At 40.0% G+C, this 19,898-nt stretch overlaps 1 protein-coding gene across 1 annotated transcript in view; it reads left to right on the plus strand.

The window, feature by feature from the left end:
• adgrb1a (adhesion G protein-coupled receptor B1a) overlaps positions 1-19,898 on the plus strand; it is a 151,601-nt gene that overhangs the window by 50,506 nt on the left and 81,197 nt on the right. Inside the window, exons 12-14 of the mRNA XM_041793579.1 lie at positions 50-125; positions 6,010-6,112; positions 6,225-6,268. Of these exons, the coding sequence (XP_041649513.1) occupies positions 50-125; positions 6,010-6,112; positions 6,225-6,268 (223 nt within the window). The remainder of the gene's footprint in view (positions 1-49; positions 126-6,009; positions 6,113-6,224; positions 6,269-19,898) is intronic.

Genomic DNA, 19,898 nt, shown 5'->3' on the forward strand with positions numbered 1-19,898 from the left:
CATATCTGACTCTGACCTCCTCGCTCTGTGTGTTTCTGTCTCTGAACAGATGCAGATGAATCCTCCACGTTTGTGACCGGCATCGTTCTGTACAGAAACCTGGGCAGCATCCTCAACCTGCAGAGGTAAGACGGCTCACCATTTTAAAACTGCAGCTTTGCTGTAGCTGTAAATATCAAGACCACTGGAGGGGTGAGATCAGCACAAATACAACAGGGAATTTGATAAATAGGATTGGAAAAGATAAATGGCATTTTGTCACACAAGGAATACTTTGGAGATATTGTGGGCCATGTATATCCTATCATACGCAACTCTAAGTTATATTCACTCCACTGTGGACTCAGCAGACCAACACCACTACTAATGACAGACAAATGCAGCCTTTGCAATGGAATTCAAACACAACATGGAAAAGTAAATCCTTCCTAGAAGGCTAAAGAAACCCCCCTCTGATCCTGGAGATATGAGGCCATGGGCTGTTTTACCATGAGGCAAAGGGAGGCAAATGAGGGGCCTCAAGTCACAGTCTACTAAACATTACTTGATAAATCCTGGTAATATGTGCATATGCTTATAAAGTAAAGCTAACTTAATTTGTGTGAGTCTGGGCAGCTATCAGGGTTTACAGTGTAGTCCACAAGCTGATAATAGAGAAAAATGGCTGACTTGCAAATAAAGGACAGTACCTGAACTTTAACTCTAAAGCATTATTAATAAAATGCATTTCACTGGATATATAAACTCATTTTTTTTGCAGAAGAAGACTTTAGTGGCCTTAATTTGTAAAGGAAATGCAATACAGTGCTGTGAAAAAGTATTTGCCCCCTTTCTGATTCCTGAGTTTTTTAAATATTCATCACACTTGAATGTTTCTGATCATCAAACCAATTTCAATATCTCACAAAGACAACCCAAGTAAATACAAAATGCAGTTTCTAAATGATTTTATTAATAAAGGGCAAAAATCAAAACCTATCTGGCCTCATGCAAAAAAGTAATTGCCCCCCTTGTTAAATCATGAGTTAACTGTGATTAATCACAGTTCTTGGAAAACTGAGTTCAGTTTCATTGGCCACACCCAGGCCTGATTACCACCAGATTTGTTGAATGAAGAAATCGCTGAAATAGAAGCTGTCAGACAAAGTGAAGTAGTCTACAAGATCTCAGAAAGAAACGCATCATGCCACGATGCAAAGACATTCAAGAACAAATAAGAAACAGAGTTATTGAAATTTATCAGTATGGAAAAGGTTACAAAGACATTTCCAAGGCTCTAGGACTCCAGTGAACCATGGTGAGAGCCATTATCCACAAACTGAGAAAACTGGGAATAGTGGTGAACCTTCCCAGGAGTGGTCAACCAACCAAAATAACTCCAAGAGTGCAACAATGACGCATCCAGGAGGTCACAAAACACAAAAGAACCCAGAATGACATCTAAAGACCTGCAGGCCTCACTGGCCTCAGTTAAGATCAGAGTTCATGACTCAACCATCAGAAAGACACTGGGCAACAATGACATCATGGGAGAGATCCAAGGCCAAAACCACTTCTGACAAAAAAACAACACAAAGGCTCGTCTCACATTTGCCAAGAAACATCTTGATGATCCCCAAGACTTTTGGAGAAATATTCTGTGGACTGACGAGTCAAAAGTTGAACTTTTTGGAAGGTTTGAGTCCCGTTACATCTGGAGTAAAAATAACATAGCATTTGATAAAAAGAACATCAAGCCAACAGTCAACATGGTGGTGGCAGTGTGATGGTCTGGGTCTGCTTTGCTGCTTCAGGACCTGGACCACTTGCTGTGACTGATGGAACTATGAGTTCTGCTGTCTAGCAGAAAATCCTGAAGGCGAACGTCCAGCCATCAGTTCGTGCCCTAAAGCTCAAGCGCTCTTGGGTTATGCTGCAGGACAATGACCCGAAACACACCAGCAAGTCCACCTCTGAATGGCTCAAAATAAACAAAATTAAGGTTTTGGAGAGGCCAAGTCAAAGTCCAGACTTAATTCCAATTGAGATGCTGTGGTGTGACCTTAAACGGGCAGTTCATGCTGGAAAACCCTCCAATATGGCTGAGTTAAAACAATTCTATGAAGAAGAGTGGGCCAAAATTCCTCCACAGCGATGTGAAAGACTCATCACCAGTTATCACATATGCTTGATTTCAGTTATTGCTGCCAAGGGTGGCACAACCAGTTATTAGGTTCAAGGGGAAATTATTTTTCCACATAGGCCAGATAGGTTTGGATTTTTTCCCCTTAATGAATAAAATCATCATTTGGAAACTGCATTTTCTATTCACTTAGGTTGTCTTTGTGAGATATTAAAATTAGTTTGATCATCAGAAACAGTTAGGTGTGATAAATATGCAAAAAACTCAGGAATCAGAAAGGGGGCAAATACTTTTCACAGCACTGTAGCTGAAGTATGAAGGCTCATAGATCACACACATTTAATATCAACGATTATGCAATGTTGGAACATTTTAAACGTGCATGAATAAACCATCAGCACATTGAAAGCTTTTGGTTGTCAGAGAATTTTACATCATCTGAGGATGTTTCCACTTCAATGGAAACAAGGATTTGATGCAGCAGCAGCAGCAGCAGTGGGTGGCCTCATGTACGTCTTTTATCTCCATGAGTAAAAGGATTTCTTTGAGGAAGTTGCTGCTCACATGATGATTAACATACATTTTAACACAGCAGTATTGTGTAGGTCTGTGTGAGTGTTCAGAGCACATGTGAGGAACAGCGTTTGAGCGTTAAGGAGCTCTCCATTATGGTAATATAGTCAAAAAGAAGCGGTATGAAACAGGGAAATGAAACAGACGCTGCCTCTTTTCAGTCCTCCCACATGTTTGCTCTGAATCTCTGGATTACTGCAGCTCTCCATATTTCTCAGCTCCTCTTTTCATCCTTCCTTTTTTCTTCCTTTCTGCATTTGATTCCCACCCTAAAGGGAAGAAAAGATGAGTTTGAGGCAAGAGACTGGGTGACACAAACATTTAGGTTGACTGATTGTGTTTCAGAGTGGTGAGGGGCTGATTGTGCAGAGAGGATACAGCGATGGTGTGGAGAACAGGAAAAAAAGGAGCATGGGCTGTTTAACATGTTTGTCCGAGCGGAAGCTTCCGTCATCAAAACCCCCAGCAGAAATTCACTTTTCTCTGATTGTCTCATTCCACATGATTGATAGCACCTATGAGAGGGAAAAATATTGCAATGCATACTAAACATGCAGGAGAATCTGAAATATAGCGCCATAAAAACATCTTAAACCACGGGAAAATAAAAAACATGAGCACTGCAGTCTTATACTAGAAAATTACCTTTAGAGTCTTTGTAAAAATTACATTTAATTTTTAAATCTAAGGATTGGGAACTATTTTTCAGACAATAAAATGGTCATTATTTTGATTAAATGGAAGATTTTTATGTGACTTATCTCAAACCAAAACCAGTGTTTGTTCCATTATCTTTACCAATGCCTGATTGAATTGGGGTACTGCTGCCAGACGGGGGCAGCAGCACCTCTGCAAGCTGTTTGTTGTCCACTATTAAATAACAGTAGAAGAAGAAAGTAGTAGTGTTTGGTGACATGACAGACACTCTAAAACAGGGGTGTCAAACTCAAGGCCTGGGGTCAAATCCGGCACGTGGTGCAGTTACACATGTCATAACTGGCCCTAAAACATGAGGTCTGCAGATTTCCTCCAGTATAAAAATGTAAACTTAACCTGATATCAAATATCCTAAAGTCATAAAATCTGAAAAAAAAAACATGATAATAATAATAATAACTAGATGAAAAAAATGTGTGACTAAAAAAATCATTTGTGTTTTCATTTCATATTTTAAATTTTTCGTTGCACAATTATTACTTCAATCTTTTATTTGGACTTTTATTTCATATTTTGACCTTTTACATTTATTATTTTGACTTTTTATCTCATATTTTGACCTTTCAGCATATAATTTTGACTTTATCTAATATTTTGACTTTTTCATTTTTTTAGTTTTGTCTCTTATCTCATATTTTGACTTTGTCAATCTATTTTTTTCACTTTTTATTCAATATTTTGACCTTTTCAATTTATTATTTTGACCATTATCTCATATTTTGACCTTTTAGGTGCACCAATTTAAATTTTCAGTCATATATTTGCTTTAAAAACATGATTTTGAATTTCTTTTTTATATATTTGCCTTTCAAAAGCATTATTTTAACATCTTATTTTGTGTGTTGACCTTTTGGACTAATAGGTTAGACTTTTATCTTGGATTTTGATTTTTTTTTTTAAACTTATCATTATGAATTTTCAAATCTCAAAATCATTTATCACCAGTGCTAATTTTTCCCCATAATTTATTACTAGCAAAAATGAGGTTGACAGTTAAATGTGGACCCTGGTAGGCCCTCAGGTTAGACCTTAATTCAGAACCTGGCCCCTTTCTGTGGTTGAGTTTGACACAACTGCTCTGAAGGATGTGTTTTTGCTCATCATGACTTAAACACTCTTAACTTATCAACCCTAATTCAAAAAAAGTTAGGACGCTGTGTAACGTGAATAAGAATAGAAACAGTGATTAGTAAATCTTTTTAATCAATATTCAGATATATAAATACATGTGCAAAAAGACAAGATATTCAATGCCTAAAATGATTTTCAGTGTTCATTAGATACAATTGTCTGGATGGAAGTATATTTTACTCTAACATCTCTATCTACCTTTCAGCATTTTCAGCATTGATAGTTTGATAGTTCCTTTCTAGATGTGTTAACTGCCCACGCCATAGACACTAATGCAACCTCATACCATCAGAGATGCAGGCTTTAGAACTGAGCCAGGATAACAAGCTAGGTGGTCCCTCCCTCTCCTTTTTAGTCTGCAGGACATGGCGTTGGTGGTTTCCAAAAAGGATTTTAAATCTTGAGTCATCTGACCACAGAACAGTTTTTCCATGTTGCCTCTGTCTATTTTGAACGAGCTGTGGCCCAGAGAAGACAGTGGTGTTTCTGGATCCTGTTCACATGTGTGAGCACCCTTCAGAAAACCAGCAACAAATAAGCCTGGCATAAGTCCTATAAAAAAGAAAATTGATTTCTGAAAAGGCTCCTTTTGAAAACCATTGGGTGTGGGGGTTGGGTTTAAGCTCAGTGATGCAAATGGACAGCTTCTGTTTCTGCCCCACGCCTGGCTCCCCAGGAAGGTGTCAATCCTTGAGAAACTTCGAGGCTTTATTTCTCATAAAAATAATTTGAGGAGTGCCAACATTCAAATGGTAACAGCTTCTTCAATTATTTTGGATTTCCATGTATGAGAAATCATTGGAAAGGTTATAAATCACACTTTCAGAATCTGTAAATAACTCAGAACGCCTCGGGGGAGACGTCTTCCTGTCTTCCTGTTTTGTTTTCTTTTGTTTTTTGTTTTTCATGGCTGGATCCATTTGGCTTCTTCTTGGCATGATCTATCTTTAACTGTCATTTTTGGATGGCACGGCTAACTGTGTCAGCAGACAATCATTTCGTGAAGTTTTCCTGAATCCATGCAGTGATTTCCAGTGCAGAATGATGCATGTTTTTAATGCAGTGGCCCCTGAGGGCTGCTAAGATCACAAGCATCCAAAACTGACCTTCAGCCTTGTCTCTAGTTCATGGAGATTTCTCCAGATTTTCTGAATCTTCTGATGATAATATGGACTGTAGATTGTGGGAGATTCAAAGTCAAAACACACAGTTTTTCACAGAATGCTGAACCTCTTCCCATCTTTACTTATGAGAGACTCTGCCTCTCTAAAATGCTCATTTTATACCCAGTCATGTTACTGACCTGTTGCAATATATTTAGCACTTTAGCAAGATGGTGAATAAAAGTACATAATCTGTTAGTGCTGTCATTTTGAGCTAATGCTAGCATTTAGCTACAGCATTACTGTGACTCAGGCCAGATTATACGTCACTGATGTTTATTATTATTTTTTCTCTCTGTACAGAAACAGCACCGTCCTGAACTCCAAAGTGTTGTCAGTGACCATCAAGCCCACCCCGGCCTCTCTCTCTGCTCCTGTGGTCGTCGAGTTCTCTCACCTCTACAACGTGAGTACCTGAGGAAATCTTTCATTCATGTTATAAAACTCACACACCGGTTGTATTTAGGGCAGTTTTTCATGTAAATCATTTGTTTTTAAATTTCTTCTCCATCCATCAGGGAACCACCAACCAGACCTGTATATCGTGGGACGAGAGTGACAGGTAAGACCCTTGTTATTGGTGATTTGTGATTTGAGCGTGCTCATATCCTTAACTGCTAATGTTTGGACCTGCAAGAGTTGGAGCAATGAGAAGGCTGTCTATTCTTTTGTGGACGCATGAAACATACGCAAAAGTATTTTTTTCCACCTTTTTTAATTGTTTAATATTTAAGTGCTGCTCTTTTCTGGAAATTCTGGCACATATGATGTCAGCTGTCTCCGCAGGTCGATGTTTTAGTTTTAAACAGTTATGAAGCTGAATATCTCTATATTTTTTAACCGAGGAAGGCTAAGGCTTTTTTGTGTCATATTGTTGTTGAAGATTTTTTCCAGCTGTTGGCAATTGCAAAAACCCAGAGATGGCTGTTGAATTTAGTGGTTTTAAGGTCTTGTTTAAATAATTTTAAATGTAGGATGAGATAAAACATCAACTAAAGCTCTAAAATCATCAGTTTAACTTAATTCAAATAACTTAATTTATTCATTGGGAACTTCCTAATCATGTTTATTTTATGTCAAACCACCTTTGGGGTTTGAAAAAATATTATCTGTAGATAAACAGTTTTAAAAGTCATGCAGCACACATTATGGTCTTCTAGAGGAGGCCCACTTTCCCCTAAAACCCCCTATAAAAGTTGTATGGAGGCATCCATCAGTTCTTCAAGCGTTTTTTTTTTTTTTACACACTCTCTTCACTGGTGTCGTACAGATTTAAGGGGTGTGAAGTTTTTGAAACTACTCCAAGAAATGACTCCATAATCTGTAAGAACATAGTTTTTGGCAGTGGCAGAGCCTCTCTGCTGCTGAACTGTAAGGGTTAAATTGTCTCATATCAGTTCACGTCTCCCTGTGGACTTTCGGTCAAACTGTATCATTCTGGGGAGCTGAGCTGACACTGAGTGGTCCAGAGTCCATCTTTAATTATTGAACAGTGCACAGGCAGACTCAGAGAGCAGCTGTATGTGGGTGTTTGTGAGTCTGGTTCTCAAACAAATAAGACAAAAAGAGAAGTAGACTCAGATTAGTTTGAATCTGATCTTTTACTTTCAAATGTCTAGATCAGGGTTCCTCAGTCTTTTCTCCTTCAAGCACCCTTTAAGTTTAAATTCTCACCCCAGACAAAATGCATTACTGAAAAAAACATTCTGGGTTCCCGTGACTGCCGGGACACTCATATAGTAATAGAAGTAATAAGAAAAACCTCGACAGCACATTAATAAAGCCACTTAAAATCCTACTGTATATTTTCACAGAATGGGCATGTAGACCTTAAAAACACATTTTGGCCCACCTACTGAACTGAAAAGGAAAAAACAAAGACAAGCATGGTCCCTTCACAGTGCTTATTATCCTACTCTGCTGCTGACCCATACTCTGGAGTGATTTCAGTAAAACGTGCATCTCCTCTGCACTCTGCAGCGCCATGGCACGCAGCCGTGATCAGTGGGCAGAGATCACAAGAGAACTGTGAGTTTACACTGGTAGTAGATTATTTACCTTTTTCTGGTTGATTTATTGTCTATTCCAGCATGAGTCCATGATATTATTGATTCCGCCATTTGGTGAGTACATTCGGAAGTTAAAAGGTTGATTACTGCTTCAAGGATCTGTGGTTTTATGCAAAATTCTTTGGCTAAATATCCTCAAAAGTTAACTTTTCCTCATCCCACTGTTGTAGCTCTGTGACCCACTGACCTCCTGGTGACCCTTTGCTCTCGTTGCAGGATGAGACATAATGTTGCTAAAGTGATCATTTACGATCTGGAGTGCATTGTATTGTATTTTGAAAGTACTCTACACTTTTGACTTCCTGTTTGCAACTTTCTGGCTGACAGGAATTTATGCAGTTTGGAGGTGCTGAAAATTGACCTGCAGTGTATCCCCAACAAAGCACTGCAGACGGGCACTTTATGGACACGTCATGCCGGAGTGGAGCGCGGGCAGTGGAACTGTTCCAATTAACTAGACAGCAAGCGATTTGATCCAAAGTAGGATTCGCCGGTAGATCGCAACGCAGCCGCTGAATGTGAAAATTGCGGGTAACAGTCTGTATATTCAAAGTAATTCTCAGTTGAATTCAAAGCATCTTGAAGGCACCCCTGATGATGCCAGAAAGTACCCCGAGATGCCACAGCACCCTGGTTGAAAAAGGCTGACACAGGTGAAAGAAACAAAAGAATAACCATAAGAAAAGTGGGCATGTATATACTGAAATTATGAAAAACACACTTGTAGTTTATTTTTGTTTGTTTTGTTTTGTGTTTTTGGAGGCCTGCAGTGATGGTTCCTTCTGGTTCTCATCTCCACACAGGATCTCTTGAGCTCTGTCAGAGTGACCATCAGGTTCTTGGTCACCTCTCTTACTAAGGCCCTTCTCCCCTGATTGCTCAGTTTGGCCAGATGACCAGTCCTGGTTGTGCCAAACTGAGAATCATGGAGGCCACTGTGTTATTAGGAACCTTCAGTGCAGGAGAAATATTTTGTAGCCTTCCTCAGATCTGTGCCCATCAACAATCCTTTCTTTGAGCTCTGCGAGCTGCTCCTTTGTCCTCAGATGTGGTTTTTGCTCTGATATGCACCATCAGCTGTGAGGCCTTCTATAGAGAGTGTATGCATTTGTCCAATCAATTTAATTTACAACAGGTGGAATCCAATTAAGATGTAGAAACACCTCAAGTGTTTTGCAATATTTATGTCAATGTGATATATTAGTTTTTTCCTTTTCACAGATTTGCAAAAATTTCTTAAATTCTGCTTTCACTTTGTGGTTCTGAGCGTTAAAAATAGAAATGACTGTAGCATCAGGCTGACACATAGATAATTGAATATTGGTCTGAATGCATTCTGAGGGCCCTGTATGAACACCTGTGATGGTCTAATGTTCATACCTTTTTTCAACTGATTTCCATTCAGACATGACTGTAGCTCTAGTGTGAACTGGTCTATAGTTTCTCTCTGAGGTGATGCTGCTCCCCGGAGAGTGAGCAGGACAGCTCTGCACTATCACAGCCACGACACTGACGCAGCATGTGGAAAATTAAAAGTGTCGCTCAGAGCTCCCCTCTGACTTCCTGCCAACACACAAAACATGCTTAACAGCGAGTATTCCTGTAGAGGATGGAGAGAGGATGAGCACGGGAAGTACGCGAAAAACTACACTGGTTTTACATCTGTGGCCTGATTCAGACACGACTTATTCACTCTTGTATCTAAGTGTCCTGTTTGTTTAGGACGAGAAAACAGTCTGAGCATGTTGTAGCATTAACACCGAGCGAGGAGAGGGGAGAGAGGCAAACATTGTGCAGCGTTATTGCTATGCAGGTTTGGACATTTGCATTTAGATGGCTGCACACACTCTTGTTATATTGAAGACAACATTCATGGCCTCAGTGAGGGGATTAGAAGAAGTTTGAGTTGGCACAGAAAGACCTGGAGCAAGATGAAGAGTGAAGCAAAGAGACAGAGTCGATTTGGTGAGAAAGGATGACTAAATATAGGAAAAACTGAATGGATGTTAATCTGACAGCCTGCTCTAAATATAGAATAAATACAGCTTTAAAATGACAGAGACAGTATCCACAGTCTCTAGTGTTTCATTGATGCTAGCAGTTTTATGTGAACTTCTGAGCCCCCAGTAACCCTGAATGAGAGAAAAAAAAATCAACTAAATTTAGAGATACAGATATTTTGATGGATCTTTTGGGCCCTGCTTTTGCACTGGAATTAATTTAAAACTTTCTTATTTAGTTTTCATGTAAATTTAGGATAAACAAACACTTCGTAAAGCTGAAACATCGTCAGTAAATGTTCTGTTGGACACTGATGGATGTTTGTCTTCCACCAGCAGCCAAAATTGTTGTAAGCCAAGGCAGATTTCTTTCTTTTACTAGATTCCATCCTGTCAGACGATGCTCAGGGCACAGACGTACTACGATTCCTTTCTGCTCTGTTTACTTTGTCAAATCTTTGTATTTCTGTCTCTGACTGGTTAACTGTTTTCTTCTTTCACAAACAAATATAACCAGAAGTTATTGTTCTTCAGCCCAGAGAGGGCGTTGGGGCCAGTTTGCTGCTTTTTTTTTTTTTTTTTTTTTTTTTTTTTTTACCGTCTAACTTTATGAATGTTCAAGGGAATGATTTTTAAAAAGAATTTTAAAATTTCACTATAATAACTTGTAACAGGTTTAAACTAATCTCTGCACACTTCAGGGTGTTTGTGACCAAAAATGCCCATTTTTTGATCCCACACATGCATTTTATGATATTAGGCTTTCATTCTGGAGTCACTGCTACAAATTTCAGTTTTTCCTGTTTGTCATGAAATCTCAGCCATTTTTACAAAATTGGCATAAAGGGGAAACTGCATGTGTTTCCTGGTTTCCTGTCGGGGCGCCAGTAGAACGATTTATTAAAATCTTAATTTTTAAATAATGATAATGCATAAAATCAAAGTTGTTGCTCATTGTTAATATTATCAAGGCTGTAGCAATCCCCTTCAAGGAAATCCAATTTGCATGAAGTATGAGAAACACCTGGTTTCTATGTTCTGCACCATGAGTGAAGTTATCTACTAAGTTGGTCACTTCATGACTGCTGAAAAGGTTTGCTTATGATAGAGAAGACTTTAGAGGGGACATATTTTACCCTTATAAGACAAGTTAATATTGGTCTCAGAGGTCCCCAAAACATGCCTGTGAAGTTTGCTGCTGAAGAAACATTCCAGTATTGGATTTTTGCATCTTTAAAAACCCCTCTGTTTTGGCCCTTCTCAGAATGAGCTGTTTCTGTGTCTGCAGCTTGAAATGGTAATTAGCTGTCTGACTCCGCCCCTGACCACACCCCTCTCAGGAAATGGATGTGGCTCTCCTGATGTTACAGACACTTTCATCCAAAGTTTAGGACCTGACTGGGATTTGAAACATCAATCTCCCAGACAAAGGTCAGCAGGATAACCCACTGAGCTATCCAGTATCTCAGCTGGCAGCTGAGAGGAAGATCAGTAGAGGAGCATGGGACTTTCTTCCAAGCAGGGAGGGCCAACCAAATCTGGGGGTGGGTGCTCACTCCCCATGTGATGTCATGAGGGTAAAATCTGAGAACAGCTTGTTTCAGCACACATTTTCTGAAAGGTGGAGAAAGAGAGGGGGGAAGGGAATGGATTTTTCTGATATTGAGGGGACTGTGGACAGACCAGGGGCACATATTTTTGTTAGAAAAGCCTGAAAAAGTCATTTTTGCATAATATGTCCCCTTTAAACTCAGGATGCATCCTAGCACCCCTAGCATCTGTCTCTTAACTCCGGGTGCGTCCAGGCCTCGGGGAAGACCCAGAATGGACTTGAGGAGTTTTATATCCTGTTTGGTCTGGGAATGCCCTGGGACCAAGGGAAGTGTTGCTGGGGAGAGGGATGTCTGGATTGACTTGCTCAGCCTGCTACCACCGCAGCCCAGCCCTGGATAAGCAGAGGACAGAGGATGGCTGGTTTGATTTAAGGAACAAAAACATCTAAAAAAAAAATGCTGAAATTCAGTTTTTGGTAGTTTTTACCCAACAACCTGGTAATTTTGGGTAATTTTCACCCAATTTCTGGGTCAAAAACATAATCCAGCTCATTGGGTCAAGCCCATAACCCAACCCTGCTGAGTTGGGATTACTCAGGTTTGGCTGTGCCCCTTTAGGACCCAGCCCTGAGTTGCCAAATAACCAGAATTGGGTTATTTTAACCAAACAGTTTCAATAGTGTGGTCTTTGATACTTGGAGTCCAGTTTGAGATTGTTTCTTCTGTGTTTGCACACTGCCCTGCAGTGTCATGCCCTTGTATGGGCATTAAAGGGGTGGTTCTCAATGCTAATTCAGAGAGAGGGGTACATGCCGCCAGCTTACGGGCACCTGTCATTCACCTGAAAAGCACACAAGAGATCAAATCAGCAGTTTAAGAACATGTCATGAATCCCTAAGTCTATTTTAGAAACTTTCTGAAGAAAACTCTTTGGAAACTGTTGCTGAATGAGGCCTCTTCTTCTTATCTGGTCTCTCATGTTACATATGACACCAATCAGTTCAGTTTGAAAGCTGTTTAATAAAACTGTTCTAATGATATATGAGGACATATCATGAGTATTTGATGATGTTGACCTTTGGGACCTCAGTGATATCACCGCCATCATCGGGCACTAGAGACAACAGAGAAGGACAGAAAATAGCAGAAACACAGCAAGGACAAAAATCTAATTTCATTGTGTTTGCGTGGGGGGGTCTGAGGAGTTGGGAAGGAGGGTGTTCTTTGCAAAATTAAAATCCACCTTGGACAGGCGCTTTGATTAATGAGTTAATATTTCGGGGGAGAAATTGGAATCCGAGGAAGCGTCCTTGTCATGTTGATAAGAGCCGTGAAGCAGCTCGGGCCTTCTCTTTCACCACGCTTCAATCTCCTGAAATCAATAACAGGAAGGCGAGCAGCTTCTCTCCATCTCCCGCGCTCTCACTCACTCTGACATTATTACTTAGTTTTGTTTACAGTGTGTCTCACCTGGTGTATAAATACCTCCATCACTAAATCTGCTCTGACATCAGTCGTCTTCTGCCTCGAAGCTCACAGAGCAGCCTCTGACCATATCTCATAAATCAAACGCTCTCAGAGGAATCCAGTCCTTATCAGATCGTCCTGCAGGGTGACTTCAACACTCGGTTTTACCAGAAGAGAGAGATGCTTATGCAACAACCACACCTGGAATATGTCCAGTTTATTTTTTGGTCACCTTCACCTCTTGGCAATAGAGAGGATACTTTCTTAATAATTATACAAAGTAAAAGTCACACATGGTAAGTAAGAACACAGTGACGGTAAGTTCAGATCATTCATGCCCACATGCTGCTGATGTTCAGAGCTGGAGAGATGATGTTTTGAGGGTTTCTGTCTTTCCCAGCTTTTATTGTAAACACAGTATCTCCAGAACACTTCAAGGTATTTTCTTCAAACTTTGCACCAGTCCTCATCTTAAGTCCAGCATTACCCAAGATGATTTTGGAGGTCAAGGCCAAAGGTCAAGGTCATTTGGGCTCATGTTCATCCCTTGCTTGTGAAAGTGATATCTCAAGAATCCATACCATGCTATGACTGTGCCTTACTCACTTTTTCTCCTATCAGGTTGCTGTGAAAGTCAATAAAACAAGATATAAATAATTTCAAAAACTTGATTTAAAAAAAGAGTCTAAAACAGACACAATAACATATGTTAAAACTATCATTTACAGCATTCTCACCAGTTTAGCACTTTCATGTATGCACAAATAAGGTCAGGTCAGGCATGGGAGCATATGTCAGTTTGGCACTTCCCCTTGTCAGCCTTGATCCTGTACTGCTCTAGCCTCCTAATGGTCATCCTCCAGGCCTGTGCCAGGCCCATACCCCATCTCTACAGGTATCCTCCTAGCTGCCTCCTCTATGACACGTTCGGTCTCCCCAGCCCATCAGGTCCTGGGCACCCAGTATGCTTTGACCTGGATCAGACCCCAGAAAGCGCACCAGGTGTCTATCCCTGTATTAGACAGCTGACCCTTCCCATCCCCACGCTCTTGAGCATGTCAGCATTAGACACATGGTCTAAGAATGATTGATGGCAGGATATGCATAAACTCGGTTTATTTTAACTATGTAGCATTTAATCTTATAACTGCAAAAAGTTAGATTGCGTCTTTAAACAAATCCCTATGGAAGGAAGCCCAGTGGTTAGTGCTGTTACCTCATAGAAAGTTAAAGTATGTAAAGAGTGCATCATGAATCCTAAGAAACTTTCTCTCAGAAACTTTAAATTTAGGAAAAGTTTGGTGAACGAGGCCCATTGAGCTCACAAGATTTGATGTCTGTCTCTTAAATCTACTGATTTCATCCTTGAATCAGAGAGAATATTTGTGAACAGTCTGAAGAAAATCCCTCAAAGTGTTCAGGAGATATCACAAGAAGAGCCCAAACTACAGGAAGTACAGATGGGATGGATGTAAAAGACATTTAGATCACAGCAGTGGGTATACTTAGCTCAGGCATTGTTTGTCACTAACCAGCCTCTCTTCTGATCATACAAATCAACCTCCACGTCTCAGTTAGTTTATGAAGTCGTTGCTGATGCTGACGAGCTGCCTCACTTCATCAAAGATGTTGAAGCTGAACACTGCGGACTTGAGTTTCCATCAATTACTGCAACGCAATTATAGCAGAGAAGGTGAGCATCAGTGGGCAGAGGGCATGTTTGTTTACTTCAGAGCAGCAAAAAAAAAATAAAAACAGGCCACAGTGCAGAGAACAAGCTGCTCTCATTCCACTGCATTTACATTCAAATCATGCTAATCCATCCTAACTCATATGCCAGACAGCTCACCAGCTGTTTTACAGCACAGGACGTTGATGAATGGAAAATGTTACCCAGCGTCTGACAGGACACCAAGAGTTTTAATTTCTCAAAGTGTTCACCCCATCACAATCAATCTAGAGCAGCTCATACACCCCTGCACTTTAAAGATGTTCCTTTCTGTGTGAAAATAGTTGGGCTGATCCATGATTTATCCACCTTTACCACAGCTTTCATTTAGAGATATTATTTTGTTCACCATAATGTTTTGCTCAGCTTTTGGGCCTCTCCCTGAAATAAAGCAATAGGTATGAGGTCTGTCTGTGCTGCATTTTTCTGCAGATAAGGAGCAAAACATTTGCATAAATTTGGAGTCCTTTTTGTGTCCCACCCTTTGACTGTACATTCAAATAGATAGCACTTTTTGGTGTCCTTTCTTGTACTGATGTCCGGGTTCTGACATATTGCCAAGAATGTTCAGAGGAGAGCTCACTGAGGCAGCTGTGAAATTGCTGCCACGCCCCTTCCTTTTGCTGGAGCACACATTACCAGTTCTGATAAAAAGCATTCACCGTTTTTGGATGTTTTACCCTTTTATTGATTTTATGCATCACTCATGGTCAATATAAGTTTTTTTGTTTTTGTTTTTGTTTTTTTTTTACAAAAAAAGACAAAAACTTTGTTAATGTCAAAGTGAAATCACAAAGTATTGTCAACTGGTGTGAGAAGTCTAACAATAAGTGAAATGGGGATCACCTGGGTGCAGTGAATGCATCTCAAGTGTCCCCATTAGGGGTCACCAGACACTGAGGGGGTCTTCAGATGCCTTCAAAAAAATACATTTCTTGAATTACACATTTGCCAATTCACACTAATTTCGCCAATATTAAAACATTTTTGCCTCATTAAAACTCATTTTTGTGGATTTTACCTTTCCACCATTTTTTCTGCAAAGTTTTGTGACATTTAAACCAATTCTTTCCATTTTTTTCCTGCTAACCATTTTTAGGCCCATTTCAACAACATTTCATTATTTTTATGCCCATTTTTGCCCACTTAACCCATTTCTGCCCATTTTCACCAGTTTTAACCCATTTTCTTCCCATTTCACAGAATTTTCCACCCATCTTTGCCACTTTCAACCCATTTGGCTACTTTTTAATTCATTTTTACCACTTCTTTCATGCCTATTTTTGCCATTATTGCTTATTTTGTGGTACTTTTATCTAATGTTTGCCATTTCTGTTTCTTTCAAAATCCACTTTGAACACCTTTTTCACCAGAGTTTGCCATTTTAACCCATTTTAATTCTGCTTTAAAGTGAACAGATTTACGTTTTTGAGATGGCTAGTTACTGTGGCACAAAAGAATAAAAGAAATATTTTTGTTTTTAAAGATTTGTAATTATTCAGGTTACATATAGAAAAAGGAAATCATGGCTTAACTTTACAGTTGACCATGATTTGCAGACCTCCATGGTCCCCCACATTTTGCTGGGCCCCAGAAAGCTTGACCATTATTCCCCCTTACGGGCAGCCTTGTCTGTACATGACTATTCCTGATTGTGCATGGCTGGTCACCCACCTCCAGGTTCAGTGGGGGTCCCTGGTCTCTGGCACCTTTATTTTGAGGGTCACGGCTGAAAAGGTTGAGAACCCCTGGTATAAAGACACCTGTGTCTGGAAGGTCCAATTAGAATTCCTGGCTACCATTACACCATGCAGACAAAAGAACACTCCAAGCAAGTCAAAGAAAAGGTTATGGAGAAGTATAAGTCAAGGGATGGATCCAAAAACATTTCCAGGGCACTGAACATCCCCCAGAGTTCAGTTAAATCCATCATCAAGAAATGGAAGAAATTTGGCACATGTGTAAATCTGCCTAGATCAGGCTGTCACCATGCAAGAAGAAGACTAGTGAGAGAGTCCACCAAGACATCTATGACTACTTTGAATGAGTTACGAGCTTCAGCAGCTGAGATTGGAGGCACTCTGCAAACAACAACTGTTCTTCACCAGTCACAGCTTTGTGGGAGAGTGGCAAAGAGAAAGCATCTGTTGAAGAAAACTCATTAAATCTGGACCAGAAGACATGTGGGAGACTCCATGGTCAAGTGGATAAAAGTTCTTTAGTCTGATGAGACCAAAAGGCTCCTTTTTGGTCACCAGACAAGTCCCGAAATGCTGTACATAAGATAAAAGATAAGATAAGATAAGATAAGATAAGATAAGATAAGATAAGATAAGATAAGATAAGATAAGATAAACTTTATTGTCCCCAGAGGGAAAATTGTCATGGACAAAAGTGCAGAGCTGCTCACAGTCAATACATTCAGGACAAAGAACAAAAAACAAACAGCCAATATACAGAGACAGAGACAGTGGTCCACAGTGCCACTATATAAATACACATATACAGAGAGAGGCACTGGTAGAAGTTTAGATTGCCACTGCTCTGTAATATTGAGCTGACTTCCCTGCAATTAGCAGATTAAAATATATTGCACATACCCCTTGTTCAAGCTGAAAATATGCCTGAAAAAGCACGTGATGACCAATTCAAGACAACCCTATCAGAAAAAGAACAACTTCAGTAGGAAAAAATTACACTGGAATGTAATTACAATGAGATTCTAATGGGAGAGAAGAGATGAGCAAGTAAGGACGGTAGTGGCAGCATCATGACGTGGGGATGCTTCTCTGCAGCCAGCCCTGGAAGGCTTAGGGGAAAAAAGGATGCAACAAAATATAGGAAACTACTGGAGGATGATCTTATTCAGCCTGAAAGAGAACTATGGCTCAGGAGAAGATTTATGCTTTATTATAAGCATATAGTGACTGAATTCTAGATTGAGACTGTAAGAAAGTTTTTCCTTTCTTTTCTAGCTGGGTTTAATTTGGATGGGGTTAATGATGTCACAATCCCACAACGAGGAATGACCCCGCCCCTCTAACACTACAATATAAAATCACAGAGCAGTTCATCTCAGTGCAGTCTGTTGTTAGCTGATGTCACTGCCTTTATTGAAAGTTTACAATCAGTTAAATGCAGTTTATTTTGTTCATTGTGAGGTTAATTTGCCAAATCTATCAGCTTCAGTGGTCTATGGATCATATGGACCATAACAGAGATTTGAGCCAGAAAACGGACATTGCCTCTTCTTCTAAGGTCAACAAATTGTCGAGAGGCAGCCCAATTGGGTGAGTGCGTTCCTCAATTCAGATTGTAGCAGTTTTTTTATTTGAGAGGATCGCACTTCTCCTGAGTGGGTGTGGCCTCAGCTCATTCAACAGACATGCCCACACCATCCAACAGCACACCCTTTTACTGCCTCATTTTTCATGATTTTGAAGCTTAATTTCATAAACTTGGAGATGTTTTATTTGACTGAAATTTGATTTAGGGGTTCATAGCACAGTGACCTGTCATACAACAAAACCTAAATACAGAGTTAATTTCACTTCACAGGGTCTTTAAGATCAAAGGCTGATAGTGTTTTGGCAGAGGAGGCTTGTACTGCCACATTGTCTTCACTGTCTGAAGAAACATAGAATTAAATGTGCTTTTTTGTTGCTTTCATAAGTGATTGCAATGTGAAATTTAGGTTTTCAGAATTTGGTGTCATTTCTTGGATTTAGAATGGGCCATGTTTTGCACATCATGGTCCCTCCCAGTGTGACGGGCCCCTGAGGCCTCCTCTTATAGGTTGCCTTGCTTTTGTGGTTTATGGTTTTATGCTCCCTCTGTGCAAGACAAACTCCCTCAGATGCAACAAAGGTTTATTTCATTCATTTAAAGTAGCTGAGGGCCCTTGCGGTTACCCATTGGCTAAAATGGAACCATCAGATTTGAAGCAGCAGAGGCTGAGATATTCTGGCTTTAAGCTTCTTTATTTAGGTCAAGTTTCAACCATGCATTCTTCAACTCCCATGATGCAATGTGACATATTTCCAGTTTGTAATTCAGGGTTTTGTCATAAACTCAGACATGGTTGATGACATCATCAGACATATTTCCATAGGCTGTGTCATAACCATGAATATTCATGTAAAATCCGTGTAGAGCACTGTCACATAAAATGTTAATTTATACCCAAAGTTGTGACTCATGTGATGTATATTAAACAGAAATGAATGCATTTTAATTCATTTGACAGCACTGTCTTCAAAAAAAAAACTATTTGAAACTCCCAAAACTAAACTTTTTATTACATTTTTGATTTCCTTGCATCACAGTATATATATTTTTGCACAGTGACCACTGATCATGTATCAGGATCCCTCCTCCTCCTCCTCCCAGCTCTGTGTTTCTGCATTTCCTCCTCTGTGCTGTTCTGGCAGCCCGCTCTTGGTCCATGTGGCCTGTTCTTGGCAGAGGACGTTCTTCCATGCAGGGCTGTTGGAGCAGCACCTAAATTATCCAATTAGACGACGGGGTGAGGCTGTCTGCAGGCCACAGTGTGCCTCACGCACACGCCTGATCACATCAGCCATACACCCAGTCCTAATATATTGGATTTCTGTTAGAGGTGATGTTCTAATGTCAACACTGAGTCACCTCATGCTGCTAATACACACAAATACACAAACACAACACAACAACACGGAAGCATCGTTTCTATTTCTGTGAAGTCATGCAAACACTGATGCATGAAGGTTAAATATTCTATTTATCTGCTGCCTTATTATTGTCTGCACTTGTAAAGGTTGCTTTTGTCGTGTCTTTCTTCTGCATGGATGAACCAGGCTGAATTAAAAACCATTAGATAAAGTTAAATCAGTCTTCCATAACAACTTGGCCATACTCACAGGTTTCTCATACCTTAAATTGAATAATCTTGGTTCCCATCAAGTGTTTGATTTTATTTTGTAAGCAACGGATATGCTATGCACTATTAGAATGTCAAAATTAAGTGGCTAAGCTGGTGATGTTTTATGAAAAAGTCTGGCTAGAACTTCAAAATTCCTGCTTATAAAGATTTCACATCACTGCTTTTAAATATATCAGCCAATGAGTGAGGAGCCCAGCTGATGGAGGTTTTGGAGAGGAATGTTGTCTCATTCTTGTCTTATGTATGATTCTAGCTGCTTAACAGCCCTGGATCTTCTTTGTTGAATTTTTCCTGTTATGATGCACCATCTGCGGACAGGCTAGTTCATGACCCGGGCTCCTCACTGTGAAGCCATGCTGTTGTGATGGACGTGGTATGTGGTTTAGCATTGTCTTGCTGAAATAGTTAAGACCTACCTCAAAAGTGACTTTGTCTGGATGGAAGCATATGTTG

Source organism: Cheilinus undulatus, linkage group 8, assembly GCF_018320785.1.
Source record: "Cheilinus undulatus linkage group 8, ASM1832078v1, whole genome shotgun sequence".
NCBI classification, from domain to species: domain Eukaryota; kingdom Metazoa; phylum Chordata; class Actinopteri; order Labriformes; family Labridae; genus Cheilinus; species Cheilinus undulatus.